Source organism: Phyllobates terribilis, unplaced genomic scaffold, assembly GCF_046119375.1.
Source record: "Phyllobates terribilis strain yellow unplaced genomic scaffold, ASM4611937v1 Scaffold_9__5_contigs__length_417890890, whole genome shotgun sequence".
In the NCBI taxonomy this organism is placed as follows: domain Eukaryota; kingdom Metazoa; phylum Chordata; class Amphibia; order Anura; family Dendrobatidae; genus Phyllobates; species Phyllobates terribilis.
The window spans coordinates 386,694,571-386,712,232 of record NW_027362769.1 but is presented as its reverse complement, the minus strand read 5'-3'; the positions used below and the strand labels follow the sequence as shown (position 1 = coordinate 386,712,232).

The 17,662-nt window shown below is 46.2% G+C and overlaps 1 protein-coding gene across 2 annotated transcripts in view; it reads right to left on the bottom strand.

Annotated features, from left to right (window-relative positions):
- LOC141162481 (uncharacterized) overlaps positions 1–17,662 on the bottom strand; it is a 36,553-nt gene that overhangs the window by 952 nt on the left and 17,939 nt on the right. Inside the window, exons 2-5 of one of the 2 annotated variants that reach the window (XM_073648647.1) lie at positions 13,547–13,644; positions 9,138–9,496; positions 7,720–7,840; positions 486–559 (exon numbers count right to left, since the gene is read on the bottom strand). In XM_073648647.1, coding sequence (XP_073504748.1) covers positions 486–559; positions 7,720–7,840; positions 9,138–9,480 — 538 coding nt within the window. In that variant the 5' untranslated portion in view covers positions 9,481–9,496; positions 13,547–13,644. The remainder of the gene's footprint in view (positions 1–485; positions 560–7,719; positions 7,841–9,137; positions 9,497–13,546; positions 13,645–17,662) is intronic. The other variant, XM_073648646.1, reaches the window with a different exon arrangement.

The following is a 17,662-nucleotide window of genomic DNA, read 5'->3' as shown; positions in this document are numbered from 1 at the left end:
TGTTAACTGATAAAAATTAACTATTAACATTACTATTTCTGAAAGCTTCTTACCTTGCAGCATTTTTTTTCTACACCTGGTTAAAACGTTGCACAGTACTGTATGTAGATTATATTTCTATATCACATATGTTGTGTTATAGTGAATGTCTACCATAGAACAATATGTTGTTTTTATGTAAGACTTTATTAATAATCTCATAGTTGTTAAAATATTTCTTACTCAGAGGTAGATTATATTGTATACAGTCTGGACAATGCCTCTCGCTGAGTATTATCTAGACTGGATACCGTGGATGTTACTTCTGGATTATGTATAGGTTTCTTGTTTCTGATGTAAGAAGGAATGTGTATATATATATATATATATATATATATATGTAATTCAAATCGGAAAAATATTTACCTAGTTGTGTGTATCACTCCTACAGCATATCCGAATGTATCCCTGTAATCTCTCTCTGCTTATCAGAATACAACACTTACCAGTTATTTCAAAGGCGTCCCTTAAAAGAGGGCTAAATTCATTCACTACACTCTGACTGAATGCATTATCCAAACTGAAATAAAAAAAAATTGAGATGTGTAAATAAATTTAAAAAAAGATCCTAGTTACTTACCGGTAACGGGATTTTACAGAGCCCATGACAGCACCACCTGAGAGAGGGTATCCGCCCACCAAGGACAGGAACCTACTGAATAAAAAGGCGGTACCTCTCCTCCGCATCAGTTTTGTTTCAGAGCATGAGAGGGCCTCCGAAGACAGGTTAATATATAACCACCACCTCAACATTTGTACTAAACACCTTAAAAAGTGCACACCACAGTGATAAAGGGGAGGGAATTAATAGGGTGCTGTCATGGGCTCTGTAAAATCCCGTTACCGGTAAGTAACTAGGATCTTTTCCCCTTCTCCCATGACAGCACCACCTGAGAGATTTATAGAGATCAAATACCAGAGGGAGGGATCACCGCTTGCAACACCCTTCTACCAAAGGACAGATCAGTAGAAGAGGAAAGGTCAAGACGGTAATGTTTGTAAAATGTAGCGGGGGATGACCAAGTTGCCGCCTTACATATGATGTCGATGGGCACATCCGCCTTCTCAGCCCAGGAAGCAGCTACCGCTCTGGTGGAATGGGCCTTCAGGTTCTCTGGAACCAGCAGATTGCTAGAAGAGTAGGCTAAGGTAATAGTATCCCTGACCCATCTAGCTATGGTCCCCCTTGTAACCTTAAGTCCTTTCCTAGCCCCCTGAAAGGATATAAATAAGGCGTCACTCTTTCTCCAGGCTTTTGTCACTTCCAAATACTGGACTAACACCCTCCTAACATCTAAGGTGTGAAGCTTATGTTCCTCAGAATCCCTAGGATTAGGATAAAAGGAAGGGAGAGTGATTACCTGCGCCCTATGGAACTTGAAGGCTACCTTTGGAAGATAGGCCGGGTCTGGTCTTAAGATTACTCTATCCGTACATACTTGAGTGAATGGATGGTTAATGGATAGTGCGTGTAAGTCACTGACTCTACGAGCTGATGTCAGGGCCACCAGTAGAGCAGTCTTTAAAGTTAAGATTTTTTCTGAAACCTTCTCTAAGGGCTCAAAGGGAGGTTTGGTTAATGCTTCCAGAACTAAATTAAGGTCCCAAGGAGGCATTCTTGGAATAGGAATAGGTCTGGATCTATGACAAGCTTTAATAAATCTAATGATCCATCTATTTGCTGCCAAGTCATAATTATACGGTGCCCCCAGAGCTGATACCTGTACCTTAAAAGTACTGGTGGCTAGTCCCATGTTTAACCCCTTCTGGAGGAATTCTAGTATGGCCTCAATAGGAATCCTCCCTTTGGCGGACTGACCCGAGGTAGACCAGAACTTAGCCCAGGTTCTACCATAGATTCTAGTTGTTATCGGCTTTCTACTTGCCAGAAGGGTAGTAACAAGATCCGGAGAAAACCCCCTTTGCGTCAATAGCGACCTCTCAAAATGCAGGCCCGCTCTTTGGGGATGACAGACTGGGCCCTGCCTGAGGAGATCCGGGATGTCCAGAAGAACCCATGGATCTGCTTGGGACATTCTCTTCATCCAAGTGAACCATGGTCTCTTGGGCCAGAACGGGGCGATCAATATAACCCTCGCCCGTTCCTCTCAGATCTTCCTCAGGATAGTAGGGATCAGTACTAAAGGGGGAAAGGCATAAGCTAGAGTAAAATCCCACGGAATCTGCAGCGCGTCCACCGCAAACGCCCCCTCTTTTGGATTCAGGGAGCAAAAGGTTTCGGTCTTCCGATTGTGTCTGTTTGCAAATAGATCTATCTGGGGCTGTCCCCACCGACCCACAATCTGCTGAAAAACGGCTGGATTCAACTCCCACTCTCCTTGTTTCAAGATGTGACGACTCAAGAAATCGGCCTTTATGTTCTCTTCCCCTTTTATATGCAGCGCCGAGAGCGTAACCAGCCGACTCTCGGCAAACCTGAAGATCTGATCCGCTACTAACATCAGAGGGAGAGACCTGGTACCCCCCTGATGATTGATGTAGGCATCTGTTGTCTGACATTATCCTGACGTGAGGACCCTGAAGAACAGAACTGAATTCTTTTAGAGCGTTTCTGGCTGCCAACAGCTCTTTCATGTTGGAAGAGAGACTTGTCTCGCTGTCCGACCAGAGGCCTTGTACAGAGCGATCCCTTAGGTGAGCTCCCCAACCTTCCGCACTTGCGTCTGTTGTAATTGTATCCGACACCTGGAAGGTCCAAGGAACCCCCAAAGATAGGTTGACCGGAGATGTCCACCAGTCCAGGGAGTTGATCACGACATCTGGAAGAGATATTTTCCCATTCAGGCGACCTTTGAGCCGCCTGTCCGCTGCCAGAATCTCCTGTTGAAGACATCTGGAATGGTACTGGGCCCACTGAACCGCCGGGATGCAAGATGTCATTGTACCCAACAGAGACATTGCACTCCTCAGGGTCATGGTCGGATTGCTGATAACCTGAGATATTACGGATCTGATCTTCAGCTTCTTTTCCTCTGGCAGAAGACAGGTTTGGTTTTCTGAGTCCAGAATGAGACCCAGGAAAGACTGAACCCTCTTTGGTTCCAGCCTTGACTTCTCCAGATTTAACAGCCAACCTAGGCATCTTAGACTGGCCATGATGTCCGCCAGGGCTAGAGCACAGAGTTGACTTGATCTGCCCACTACTAAGAAGTCGTCCAGATAAGGGATTACCAGAATATCTCTTTCCCTCAAGTGTGCTGTGACCTCCAGAATAATTTTTGTGAAGACTCTCTGCGCCATGGAAATGCCAAAGGGAAGAGCTGCGAACTGAAAATGCCTTACGTGCCTGCCGAATTGTACAGCTACTCTTAGAAACTATTGATGATCTGGCAAAATCGGGACGTGGTAGTAGGCGTCCTTCAGATCGAGGACGCACATAAAACAGTCCAGAAATAACATCTTTATGGCCGATTTTATTGTTTCCATCTTGAACGGCCTGTAGATTAAATGGTCGTTCAGCCTCTTTAAGTTCGCAATGGTCCTGAAGGAGCCGTCCGGCTTCTTTATTAGGAAGAGAGTCGAATAGAATCCTCTTCCTTGCTGGGGTGCAGGTGTTTCCACCAGAACTCCTTTCCTGAGCAGAGAGAGAACTTCCTGCTGTAAGGCTATCTGTTCCGCTAAACCTCTGGGGGCTGATATTTTGACAGTGTTCTTGGGCCTGCTTTTGAACTCTAATGTGAGCCCCCTCCTGACTATCCCTAAGATCCAAGAATTGGATGAAATTTCCTTCCAGGCAGGCAGGAAGTGGGACAATCTTCCTCCCACCTGGGGGGAACTGTCACTTAGGGGCTTTCTTATTCTCGGAGGAGGGACCCCCGAACATGAAGCCTCTGTTATACGGCTTTCTGTCTTTCCAGCTACCTTGGTCTCTGGGAGCTTTACTGCGGCTGTATTTTCTCTTCCGAAAGGAGCTGTTAAACCGGGAACCAGACACCGTGGGAAATCCATGTTTTTTGTCTGCGGCCTTATCTAGGAGGTCATCTAGACCTTTGCCGAACAAGAAGTCCCCCTCACAAGGGATTGAGCACAGTTTAGACTTTGACTGCACATCCCCTGGCCAGCTCTTGAGCCATAGCGCCCTACGGGCTGCATTAGAGAGGTTTGCAGACCGGGCAGCCAGCCTAACTGAATCTGCCGATGCATCTGCCAGGAATGCAGCCGCTCCCTGCACAAGAGGAAGGTCCGATAGAATTTTCTCCCTGGACACATTCCCCCTAATCTGGTCTTCCAATTGTTGAAGCCAGATCATCATAGATCTAGCGGTGCAGGTGGCTGCCACTGCCGGTTTAAGGGCCCCTATTGACGACTCCCAGGCTTGTTTAAGGAAAGACTCCGCTTTTTTATCCAGCGGGTCTTTTAAGGCTCCTAAATCCTCAAAGGGCAGAGTGGATTTTTTTGAAGATTTTGAAATGGCCACGTCAATCTTAGGGGTTTTGTCCCATTTAGCCGCATCCTCATCCTCAAAGGGATACCTCCGCTTGGAGGATGACGGTAGCTGACCCTTCCTCTCCGGTTTCTTCCATTCCCTTTCTATCAGAGATTTAATCCTGTCATTGACCGGGAATGAGCGTCTCCTCCTTTGGTCTAAGCCACCGAACATAACATCCTGGACTGTTCTGGGCACCTTGGTATCGGTAATACCCATAGTCCCTCTGACGGCTATAACTAGTCTCTCAGTATTATCAACCGAAAAACAAGGTCTGCCCCCCCCCCCCCCCCCATCATCATCCGAAGACTCCGATGATGATGAGGAGAGATTAGAGGAGGAAGGCAGTTCTCTTGTAAAACGGGACTCCTCTGATTCTGAAGAAACTAGTTTTCGCTTCTTTTTGCGTGAGGTTAAGTCTCTTAAAGACTCTCTGACCTCTGTTTGGATTAGATCCTTTAATTGCAAAGAAAACCTGGGGGACTACTCTGCAATGGTTTTCTGAATACAGTCCGAGCAAAGGTTTTTGGCATAGGAGGTGGGAAGACCTATTTTGCATAAAGCACACTCCCTGTTTTTACTTTTAGCACTACACTTCTTCGCCTCCTGCCCCAAGAAATGAAAGGAGAAGAAGGAGGAAAAGAGAGAGAGAGAAGAGCACATTATTCAGGTTGAGACTTTCACGAAGATCACTCACCACACTGCCGTTCAGACTAGGGTACCGGAGGCGGTGGTTGCCGTTCACATGAGGGCTCCCATCTGGCGGAGGTGGACTGACAAAGTCTTTTCTGACCAGTCTTGCCGGAACTCGTACGCCGTCCACTGCTGTGACTTTGTCGATGGGAAGATTCCCGTTCCATTTGCTTAAGCTGCTTGCGCTGCTTTGATGGCTGTGGCTGCTGCTGTACTTCCTGTGGCGGTGACAGCTGCTGCCCAGGTGACTGTGGCTCCTCATCCATCATGGTGGGGATGCAGACACCCCCATCTTGATTGCTCCCCATCCTTAAAAGCAGCAGCGCTCCACCTCCTTTAGGCTCCTCCCTTTCCGGCAGCATGCTCATTTCAATCTCCTTTTCTTTTTTTAAATTTAGCCAGCTGGCGCGCTACCCGCAGATCCGCTCGCTTCTGCGCATGCGCAGCCCAGCGGCACCCGGCGCGCTTACAGCGGGATGACGGCTTCCCACCTGCGCATGCGCAGACCCGGCTTCCGGCGCACTCCGTGATAGGGCGCGTCAGCAGCCCGGACTTCCGGCACGCTCCGTCACAGGGTGAGACACGACCCCCACGTGCGCAGACCCAGAAGACCCGCCGGCCGGCGCGCTCAATTCGTCTTTGCGAGGCGCAGGCCCCGGCGCACGCGGGGAGGAATCCAAAAAGCAGCACGTCCTCCCCAGACCTGGGCAGCAGCCAGATGGGCTGGGAACAGGGACCATCTGCTGCTTCGACGGCCTCCAGGCCGCACCGTCCATAATCCAGCTACGTGAGGTACCACCTGGTGAGGCTCCCATCAGGGACAGGAACCAAAACTGATGCGGAGGAGAGGTACCGCCTTTTTATTCAGTAGGTTCCTGGCCTTTGTGGGTGGATACCCTCTCTCAGGTGGTGCTGTCATTGGAGAAGGGGGAAAAAAACACTGTACAATTAACCCTTTGATCACCAGGGCCAATTTTTCTTTCCTGGACTTGAAGGAAACCTGATAGCTGGATGGAAGAGACACACAAACCTCATACCCAGCGTAAATTACTGGGAGATGCAAGTCCTGTGTGTATAATTCCACCTATATTACTAGGAAAGATACAAAGAGCTTTCATAAAGTCTGTATTACTGGGAGCGACACAAATCACATCCAGCCAATATTACTGGATGTGGCACAGACCTCATATCTAGCCTGTATTACTGGGAGAGACATACAAAACTCACACTCAGCTTATATTACTAAGGGAGATTCACAGACTTCACATGAAGTATATATTACTGGAAGACACACACAGACCTCACTTCCAGCCTCTATTACTGGGAGACACACATAGACCTTACATCCAGCCTGTATTACTGGGAAACACACACAGACCTCACATCCAGCCTGTATTACTGGGAAACACACACAGACCTCACATCCAGCCTGTATTACTGGGAAACACACACAGACCTTACATCCAGCCTATATTACTGGAAGACGCACACAGACCTCATGTCCAGCCTGTATTACTGGGTGAGACACACGTACCTCACATCCAGCCTATATTGCTGGGAGAGACAAACAGACCTCACATCCAGCCTATATTACTAGAGAAACACAGACCTCACATCCAGCCTGTATTACTGGGAGAGACACACAGACCTCACATCCAGCATGTGTTACTGAGAGACAAACAGACCTCACATCCAGCCTGTATTACTGGGAGAGAGACACAGATCTCACATCCAGTCTGTGTTACTGAGAGAGACACATAGACCTTACATCCAGCCTATATTACTGGGAGAGAGAAACAGCTCACATCCAGGCTGTATTACTGGGAGAGAGACACCGAGCTTACTTCCAGCCTACATTACTGGGAGAGAGACACCGAGCTCACTTCCAGCCTGTATTACTGGGAGAGAGACACGGAGCTCACTTCCAGCCTACATTACTGGGAGAGACACACAGACCTCACTTCCAGCCTGTATTACTGGGAGAGACACACAGACCTCACTTCCAGCCTGTATTACTGGGAGAGACACACAGACCTCACATCCAGCCTGCATTACTGGGAGACACAAACATTATATCCAGCCTATATTATTGGGAGACACAAACAAAACATGGGCATATGAACAACTCCATAGACTTAAACATACTGTATGTATGTGATCAAACTGAAAAATACGGATAGAATACGTACATAAAAAATGGAAATCTGAATGAAGCCTTAGTGCAATTTTATGAAATAAAGGCAACGACTAACATACAGTATGTAAAAATCATCTTTCCATGTCAAAGTTGTCTATAGCCTTTATAAAGTATTGAGTCTAAACTCATGGCAAATTCTTTAATCCTTATTATTCAGTTCTTCACATTTTTTTCTGCCACATTCATTTATTAATTACAAAATGCATAACTAGGTGGATACATGCAGTTGTAGTTTCATAGCTGAAAATATCCAAACATTTTATTTATATATAATATGTATATATATATATATATATATATATATATATATATATATTAAAACTTCAATACTCTAAGGTTATACCTGCAGACGAGCACTGGCACTATGAAATCCATAGCATGATGGTTGGTTCTCTCTTCCAGCTGATTTACAGTTCTCTCCAATTCAAACTCCCAATCCACCCTGGATGTAGACCGCAGATTACCTACGTGTAAAGAATAAGATAGTACAGGCAGCTCTTGGTCATTACGAGGAGGAAAAATATTTGAGCTGGTTGATTTAACGTGAAAACTGCCAGTTTTTAGCATTCGTTGTACCCCTCCACCCACCAAACGTTAAATGTAAGGTGTTCCCAGTATGCACAAAATAAAATACTGTTAAAGATTTACAGCCCTGTGACCTAAGTGAGAGTTCATAGAAGAAGGTCCACAATTCAAGACCTTCATCTATTAGCCAGGATTGACGGTCACTACAAAGAGCGATGCTATCCTCGTCTATCAGCTGCAAATCTGCAGTGTAATTCATTACCAGCCTTGTAGATGGGATTTTACAAATCTCCTCTCACTCATTGCGGACATGATTCGCACAAAAATTGACAACTTTTCAAAACCGCAACATATCATTTTTCTCTGCAAGGTAGAGGGTAATGTTTGCGGCAAATCAAAAATTAATTACATTTGTGGCTAAATCCACATGTAACAAATACATAATAATTGTAATGTACATCAGAAGCCGGGTGTATGGAGCAGGCTCAGGAGCTGGACCCGCTCCATACATGGTGGGTGCCAGCTGTGTTATACAGATGTCATCTGCTGCTAACAACAGCTAGCTGCTATTTAATCACTTTGTGAAGCAATTGTAGTTTGCTGAGTCCATACAAGTACTATCCATCAAAATATAAGATTAGTTAGCTTGATCGGTAAACACCTTAAAGAGAAAAAAAACCTCAAAAATGACAACATGTTTGCTACAAAAAGAAGTGATAAAAACATCGTATCTACCCCAAAATAGTATCAATAAAAATGTGAGTTCACCACCCCCCATAAAAAAACTAGCCCTCAGACGGCTCTGTCGACCGAAAAATTCAACTCTTACAGGTCTCGGAAGATGACGACACAAACGAAAACATTTTATATTTTTAACAGATTATCAAACTTTTTTTTTCACCACTAAAATAATGAAAAATAAACTGGACAAGTTTGGTATCGTAATCGGATCTGGAGAATTATATCGCCAGGTCATTTTTTCCGCTCAATGAGCAGCGTAAAAAACAATGGCGGAATGGGATTTTTCGCTATTTCACCGCACTTTTTTCTCCCTTTTTTTCCAGTACATGAAATGGTAAAATAAACTGTCATTGAAAACTGCAACTTCTCCCTCAAATAACAACCGTGCTCATGGAGAAGTAAAATAAATATATCTTTGAATATTTTCGCCATATGTTTCTATTCTTGTGTTTTTCATTTCCAAACATCTTTTTCCCCAATGTCTCGGCTACTTACGAAACTGCGCAGAAATCTCCAACCTTGCATCGTTTGTCACTTTCTCTAGGCCACGGTTGTCAGCAATGTAGACCGTGTCTGTCAGTTTGTATTCCTTTCTTGTTTTGGTAAATGGCTCTGCGGATGTTCCTGCACCGGCATCATTGCTAAACGGAAAATTATGGACCACGCACAGACATGAGTTGATGAGTGAAGATTTTCCATCTCCCTCCAAGCCAAAAAGTTGCAGACAAAGTCTGGTGAAGCCGTGTCCTTGAAGGTTTCGTGTTGTTCCGGGCTTGTAGACGGACAGAATGTCTTGTATTGAAGCAGTATCTTCAGAGGCATCTAGTGGGGTCTGCATGGCTCGCTGTATACAACTATTACAAAAAAGTAAGGACAGTATGATAGATAACAGAAAGGCAAAAAAGGTCCAATAATAGTACATGTACACAGTGGCTCATTATTGGCTATTCCTAGCTAGGTTCTGTTATGTGCTGCCAGGAACATCAAACTATCTCCAGTTGTTGGATATGGTTATTTTTTTTATTTGAGTTGTGTGTTAGGCTATGTGCCCACGTTGCAGAAATGAAGCAGAAAATTTCTGCTTCATTTCCGCATGTCCTCTGCCGGAAAAACGCTTGCGGAATTTGGCAAGCGTTTTTCGCGCGTTTTAGAAGCGTTTGGGACATGCGGAATTGCCTTGCGTTTTTTATTGCATTGACAAGGCAATTCCGCATGCGTAAACGCAAAATTAATGGACATTCTGCGGATTTTTGAGCGCATCAAAAACGCTGCGGAAAAATCCGCAGCATGGGCATTGAAATTGCGGATTCTCATTGGGGACCATGGGGGGCGGATTACCAAGCGTTTACGCTGCGGAAATTCCGCAGCATATACGCTTGTAAAACGCTACGTGGGCACATACCCTTACTCTGTAACGTCTTTATTGTCTGTATAAGTCCACTCTAAAATTATGAAGTGCTGCGGAATATTTTGGCGCTATAGAAATACAAATTGTTTTATTACCCCCAAGGAGATGGCATCCTGTTGCATGCCATTCCTATAGCCAATATTTACCTGTAAACAGCATTTCATAATTAAGGTATTGAGATTATTCAAATAGTTGATTAGCTTCATAATGGCATTACCTACTTTGTACTGATCCTGATATACATCCTGTAGATCTTTTATTATAAAAATGAAAAACATAACAATAATAATAACAGAAACATAACAAAATTAATAACCAGAAAATAAACAATGTAATGAACTGGTCCAGCCGCTCCCTCTCTCCTCACACACATATTATACATATATACACAATAATAATTACCTACACCACACCATGACATCTGGTCCGGTTACCACACAAAAAAAATAACAATATAATAAACAGTAACCGACAAATTATACACATTTTTTTTTTTTTTTTTAAATAAATAAAATAAATGCTAACTATACAAATATATACAAGACAAAACAAAACCCCCACACTCGAGCCCACCAGTCCCTCCCCGGCACTGACCTGAGAGCTGGTCCTGCGTCTCATGCCTCAGTCCATGTCCAACGTCCATAGGCCAGATCAGGCAGTGCCAGTTTTTCACCCAAATAACCAGTGTCCCACAAGATGAACCCACCTCCCCCCTTTTCCCTCCACCCAACCTAACACCTACACCCAAACCCATATATACAATATATACAGAAACAAACAATACAATAACCACAACTGACAAAGCCCAAGTTCGGCGCCTGCAGCCCTACATCACTGTCTACTGATCAATAAAACAAAAATCTATGGTGTCAGCAGCAGCCCACCACCAGGAGAGGAGACGACCAGACTAGGGCACACTAAAAGAAAAGCCCCTCCAGAGGAGAGCAGCCCTCCGTGTACCCAGTCTCTCATACTCCAGAGAACGCACCTTCACCAGGTCACCGAGTATGGTCCTAAACACATCGTCCACTGGGAGGATTTTCCGCTGCGTCGATACTAAGCACCGTGCGTTCCACGTGTGATACCTAACCACTGCGCTAACTAGAAATAAGGTGCAGCGGTCCCGACCACCCAGGTCCCCGAATGCTCCATAGGCCCATTCCGCATAAGAGAGACCGGCCAGCCGGGGCCAGCCAATGGAGGCGCCCACCCTGTTGTACACCTCTGTGTTAAAGGGACAACAAAGCAGGAAGTGGTCCATGCTTTCAAGCATGGTACCACAATGCTCCCGAGGACAGTTCCTGTCCTCAGAGCTCCTACACTTCAGATTGTCCCTCACACACAGTTTCCCATGGAAGCAGCGCCAAGCCAAGTCCCAAACCTTCAAGGGGATCCTGATAGAATTCAAAAGATGCAGACCCACCCCAAGATCCCGACTTGGGCAATCCCTGAGCGCCAGAGGCCTCTGAAAATGGGTCAACAGAACCCTTTTGTCAAGGAGCTTCCTTGGCAGAGTCCTGACCTCCCACATTCCCAGACCCCACCGGCGAATTACCTTCAGAACCACGGTAGCGTAAGCCGGGAAATGTCCATGCGGTGTGCGGAGATCCTTCACTTGCCCTCCTGTCTCCCATTCCTGGAAGAAAGGCTGAAACCATCCCTTACAGGAGAATACCCACGGAGGAGCCCTCTCTTTCCAGAGGTTTGCAATATTGATCTTAATGAAGGTATTCACAAGGAATACCACAGGGTTGACCATACCCAACCCTCCTAGTCTCCTCGTACGGTAAGTAACCTCCCTCTTGACCAGGTTCAGTCTATTCCCCCATAACAGTTGAAAGAACAAACTGTAGACCCGAGTCCAGAGAGGCTCTGGCAAGATGCACACACTGCCCAGATAGATCAGCAAAGGGAGCAGGTAAGTTTTGATCAGGTTTACCCTTTCCCTTAGGGTCAAAGACCAACCCTTCCATTGGTTCACCTTCTGAGTGGCGATCTCTATCCTGCTGTCCCAATTTTGTTTGGGGTAATCCCCCTGGCCAAATTCGATGCCAAGAACTTTTGCAGAGACTTTGGGTTCTGGAAGGGTGTCCGGGAGATCAAAACCAGGATCTCCTCCTCCCAGCCAGAGACTCTCACACTTATCCCGGTTGATCTTAGACCCGGATGCCTCCGAGTAGCGATTTACCTCTGACATCAGCCATTCTGCCTCCCCATCAGAGGAAACAAAAACGGTGACGTCATCGGCATACGCCACCACTCTCAGAGTGGCTTCCGGTGCTGCCCGGTCCATCCCGATCCCAGCTAACGGTCCACGCTCCACCCTCCTAAGAAGTGGGTCAATCGAAAACGCGTACAGTAGCGGGCTCAAGGGACAACCCTGGCGAACACCACACCCAACCTCAAAAGAGCTGCCAATCCAACCGTTCACAAGCGGGAAACTCTCTGCCCCAGCGTACAAGGTCTAAAGCCAATCAACGAACCCCCCCGGCAGGCCATACCTCAGAAGGACAGACCAGAGGTACTCATGATTAACCCGATCAAACGCTTTTGCCTGGTCCAATGACAGCATGTACCCCTTCCAGTGGCCAGCCCTACCCTGCTCCACCGCCTCTCGGACACAGAGTACAGCACTAATTGTACTGCGGCCCGGAACAGAGCAATGCTGGGCCCCCGAAAGGAGCTGGGGTGCAAATTTCACCAGCCGATTAAACAGCACCTTTGCCAAAACCTTCCTGTCTGCATTGAGAAGCGCTATGGGACGCCAATTCTCAATGCAAGATGGGTCCTTACCCTTTGACAAGATGATCAGGGCAGACCTCCTCATTGACTTTGGCAGAGTGCCCGAGGAAAGACACTCATTGAATACCTCAGTCAAGAGGGGAACCAAGGCGTCCTTAAAGGTCTTATAGAATTCAGATGTTAAGCCATCCGGACCGGGTGATTTCTTCAGGGCAAGCCCTTCAATCGCCAACTTAACTTCCTCTTCCCTGATCATCTCTGTCAAAACGCCAAGAGAGGGGTCTACCCCTGGTTCGGGGACGGCTTCAGCCAGAAAAGCCGACATCTCATCCCAATCCAGATCCCTCTTCCCCAAGAGGTGCGAGTAGAAGGATCTGACGACCTCCAGGATCCCCGATCTGGATCTTTTCAGGGACCCCGCAGTGTCAACCAGTCCTGTAACAACTTTACTATTCACTGACATCTTGCAGTTTCTGTAAGGGTCGGGCGAGCGGTACTTCCCGTAATCCCTCTCAAAAACCAAAGATGCGTGTCTATCATACTGACACCTCATTAGCAAAGATTTCACTCTGGAGATCTCCTCGCGGCTACCTCCAGTTGAGACAAGATGCTCGAGTTTCCTCCTCAGGCCCTGATACAGGCGATACCTGTCCAGGCTCCTGAGGCTCGAGAGCTGGCGGAAGAATCTCGCCACCCTTTTCTTGAACATCTCCCACCACTCTGACTTACTACTACAAAGATCCAGTAAGGGTACCTGGCTCTGAAGAAAATCCTCAAAGGGCTGTCTTATCTCCGCTTCTTCCAAGAGAGACGAATTGAGCCTTCAAAAGCCTCTTCCCATCCGAGGGGTCTCTGTAACATTCAGGGAAAACAAAATCAAACAGTGATCGGAGAACTCCACCTCAACAACAGATACTGCTGAAGAGACTGCTTCCTCCTTTAAATAAAACCTGTCTATCCTGGACCTACAGTTACCTCTATGATAGGTGAACCCCTCGTGGCCTGGGGTGTGCCGGATGTGGACATCCACCAGGCGAGCCTCACTAGCTATACTATTAAGGGCGACGCTATCAAAAGTCAGCTTGTCTCTGGAACCTCCTCTATCCCGGGGCCTCGTGACAGTGTTGAAGTCCCCTCCAAAGACGACCTGCCGACTCGTAAAAAGGTAGGGCTTGATCCTCGTAAAGAGACACTTCCGGTCCCACTTAGATTGGGGACCATAAATGTTAATGAGCCGAAGCTCCCGTCCCTTCATGAGGACATCTAATATCAGGCACCTCCCCATTTCTAACTCAATAACCCGTCGGCATTCTACCGGTGCGGTAAAAAGGACCGCCACTCCGCTATACGGCTCGGCCGCAAGAGACCAATAGGAGGGCCCGAGTCTCCACTCCCTCTTAGCTATAAACACCTCTGCCATATTTGGCAGCCTGGTCTCTTGCAAAAAGAAAATGTCAGCTTCAACCCGGCTGAGAAAATCAAAGGCCGCAAATCTAGCCATATTTGACTTAATGCTGGCGACATTAATGGACGCCAGCGTCAACGGAGTGGGTACCGCCATCATTGGTGATTGAGTTAGATGGCTTTATTCTTCCCACTCCCCTTACCCTCTGCCTCAGAGGAGGAATCCATTCCCACATTTTTCCTTCTTTTCTCGTCCTCGTCTCCGGACTCTGGGCCAGTCCCTCCCCCCAAGGACCCTGCATCCCCAGGAGAAGGAGCCTCGGCGCCCCCTGTAAGCTCCGCTGAAGCCGGAACCTCACCCTCGGCCTCCTCCTCAGAGGAAGAGATGTTATCAAGGGCTTGGAACCGGTTAGAAAGACCAACCAGAGGGGAGTCAGTTTTACCTTCCTTAGGTACCTTAGTCAGAGCGGGAGAAGATGTTTTATCTCCCTTCTTTTTCTTCTTTTTGGTGCCGAGCTTACGCTTGTTCTCTAGCCACCGCTTATTATCCTCATCCATACTTTCATAATGGGAGGATTCTGAGGCAGAGGCGGTTTCCTCCCTGTGGATCCTCCTGACCTCCTTATCCAACTCATCATCCCTCGGGGCCTCAGCAGCAAGACTGGCATCCAGGACAGGGGCTGCCCCGGTAGTCTGGGGCTCGCCCCGCTCCCTCTCCTGTCTGCGCTTGTCTAGACGCCTCAGCTGGGCAGGCGTCTTTTTATTGCTTTTCTTCCCTGGCCCCTCGGCTCCCCCACCCCTGCTAGTTCCCTCCCCAGCAGAATCGGCCTCACGGCTTACTCCCACCGGGGTCTCGACTGCATTAGCGAAGGAGCGAGGACAACGGCTGAATGGGTGACCTAACTCACCACACAGGTGGCACCTAATCTCCACACAAGAGGCGGCAAGATGGCCGACACCCCCACACAACGCACATTTCTGCACGGTGCAGTTTGCACTGAAGTGTGTGGGGTCGCCGCACCTGTGACAGAGCTTCGGTTGCCCCTGGTAGAAGACCAGGATACGATCCCTACCCAGGAAGGCAGACGATGGAATGTGGGCAACCGTACCACCTGAACGCTTAAGTTTTACCATAAACGTCCAGGCCCCTGACCAGATACCAAACTCGTCGCGGTTTTTCTTAGGCATCTCCACCACCTCTCCATACCGACCAAGCCACGTCATGATGTCATAGCAAGAAAGCGACTCGTTACGAAAGTGAAAGAATTGGGAGCGCAGGTGGTCTCATCCATCATCCCAGTGGATGGCCATGGAACAATGAGGTGGAATAAGATTCTACAGGTGAACAACTGGCTACGTCGATGGTGCCGTCAACAAGGATTTGGATTTCTGGATCACGGAATGAATTACCTATACGATGGACTACTTGCTAGAGATGGGGTGCACCTTACGAAGACTGGAAAACATGTATTTGGAAGTCGCCTTGCTACACTCATCAGGAGAGCTTTAAACTAGAACAATGTGGGAAGGGAAGCAAAAGGCCAGAAAAAGCCATACAGCTGACAAATACTATTGAGATCTCTGCTACTGGAAGTGGAAAGGAAGAACAAAGACAAAACAATTTAAATAATAAAAATATGGGAGGAAGAGAAACCAATCACAAACTAAAATGTTTTTACACAAATGCACAAAGCATGGGCAACAAACAAGGAGAATTGGAACTACTAACGCAGGAAAAGGAATATGATGTTATTGGAATCACTGAAACTTGGTGGGACGATACACATGATTGGAATAAAAGGCTAAAAGGATACAACTTATTTGCAAGAAACAGACTTGATAAACGAGGAGGAGGTGTCGCATTGTATGTTAGAAAAGCGTATATCTGCACAGAGATTGAAGCTTCAGAGACTGGGAGTTCTGTGGAAACTGTTTGGGTAAGAATACAAGGAGAGAACAACGGAAAGGACACCATTGTAGGCATTTACTACAGGCCACCTGGGCAAGCTGAAGATATGGATGAACTCTTTATGTATCAAATGACCAAGTTCTCCAAAAAATATGACGTAGTGGTCATGGGAGATTTCAACTATCCAGACATTTGTTGGGAATCTCTCTCAAGTAAAACTAACAGGTCAAGCAAATTCTTATCCTCTCTGGCTGACAACTTTATCTTCCAAAAGGTAGGGGAGAAAACAAGGGGATCTGCTACTTTGGATCTAATCCTTATAAACAGGGAGGAAATGGTTGAGGAGGTAAAGGTGGCTGGGACGCTAGGAGGCAGCGATCATGCTATTATAGAATTTTGGATAACTAGAAGAGGAAGACATGTGAAGACTCAAACTTCAAGGTTAGATTTTAGAAAGGCAGATTTTAAGAGACTCAGAAAGAGAATAGGAGGGATCCAATGGCTGGATGTCCTTAAGGACAAAAATGTCCAGGAAGGATGGGAAATTTTTAAAAATGAGATTCTCAAAGCACAATCGTTAACAATCCCGAAAAGTAGGAAGAATGGGAAGCATTTAAGGAAACCAGGATGGATGAACACAGAACTTAAACACATGCTAAAAAGAAAGAAAGAAATGTTTATTAAATGGAAAGAGGGAGGCATATCTAAAGAAGATTATAATGCAGTCTGCAGATCCTGCAGGGCACGTATCAGGTTAGCTAAAGCTGACAATGAATTAAGGCTTGCAAGAGATGTCAAAAGCAATAAAAAAGGATTTTGGGGGTATGTCAAAAGTAAAAGAAAAGTCAAAGATGCTATAGGATTTTTACAGGATGAAAATGGAGAAATGGTAAGAGAGGATGTTGAGAAGGCCGAACTTTTTAATTCCTATTTTGCATCTGTTTTCTCTCAGAAAGAAAATGTAACATCAACTGATCTTCACTGTCCTTTTAGAGGAATAGAGGAATCCAAGTTATCTGTAAACAGAAAGATTGTGAGGGAATATTTAGCTAACATAAATGAGTTCAAGTCTCCAGGTCCAGATGAATTACACCCCAGAGTACTGAAGGAGATCATAGAAGAAATTTTAGAACCACTCTCCATAATCTTTGAAAATTCTTGGAGAACAGGAGAAGTCCCAGAAGACTGGAGAAGAGCAAATGTTGTTCCTATCTTCAAAAAGGGGAAGAAGGTGGACCCAGGGAACTATAGGCCGGTGAGTCTGACTTCTATACCAGGAAAGATCTTTGAACAAATTATTAAACAACATGTATGTAAGTACATGGATAAGAATGAAGTGATTAACCAGAGTCAGCATGGGTTTGTAACTAACAAGTCATGTCAGACTAATTTAATTTCCTTCTATGACAGAATCACTGACTGGGTGGATCAGGGAAATGCTGTAGATATAGTATATCTTGACTTCAGCAAAGCATTTGACAAAGTATCTCACACCATCCTTATTGAAAAAATGACCAAGTATGCAATGGACCAGGCAACTGTTAGGTGGATTCATAA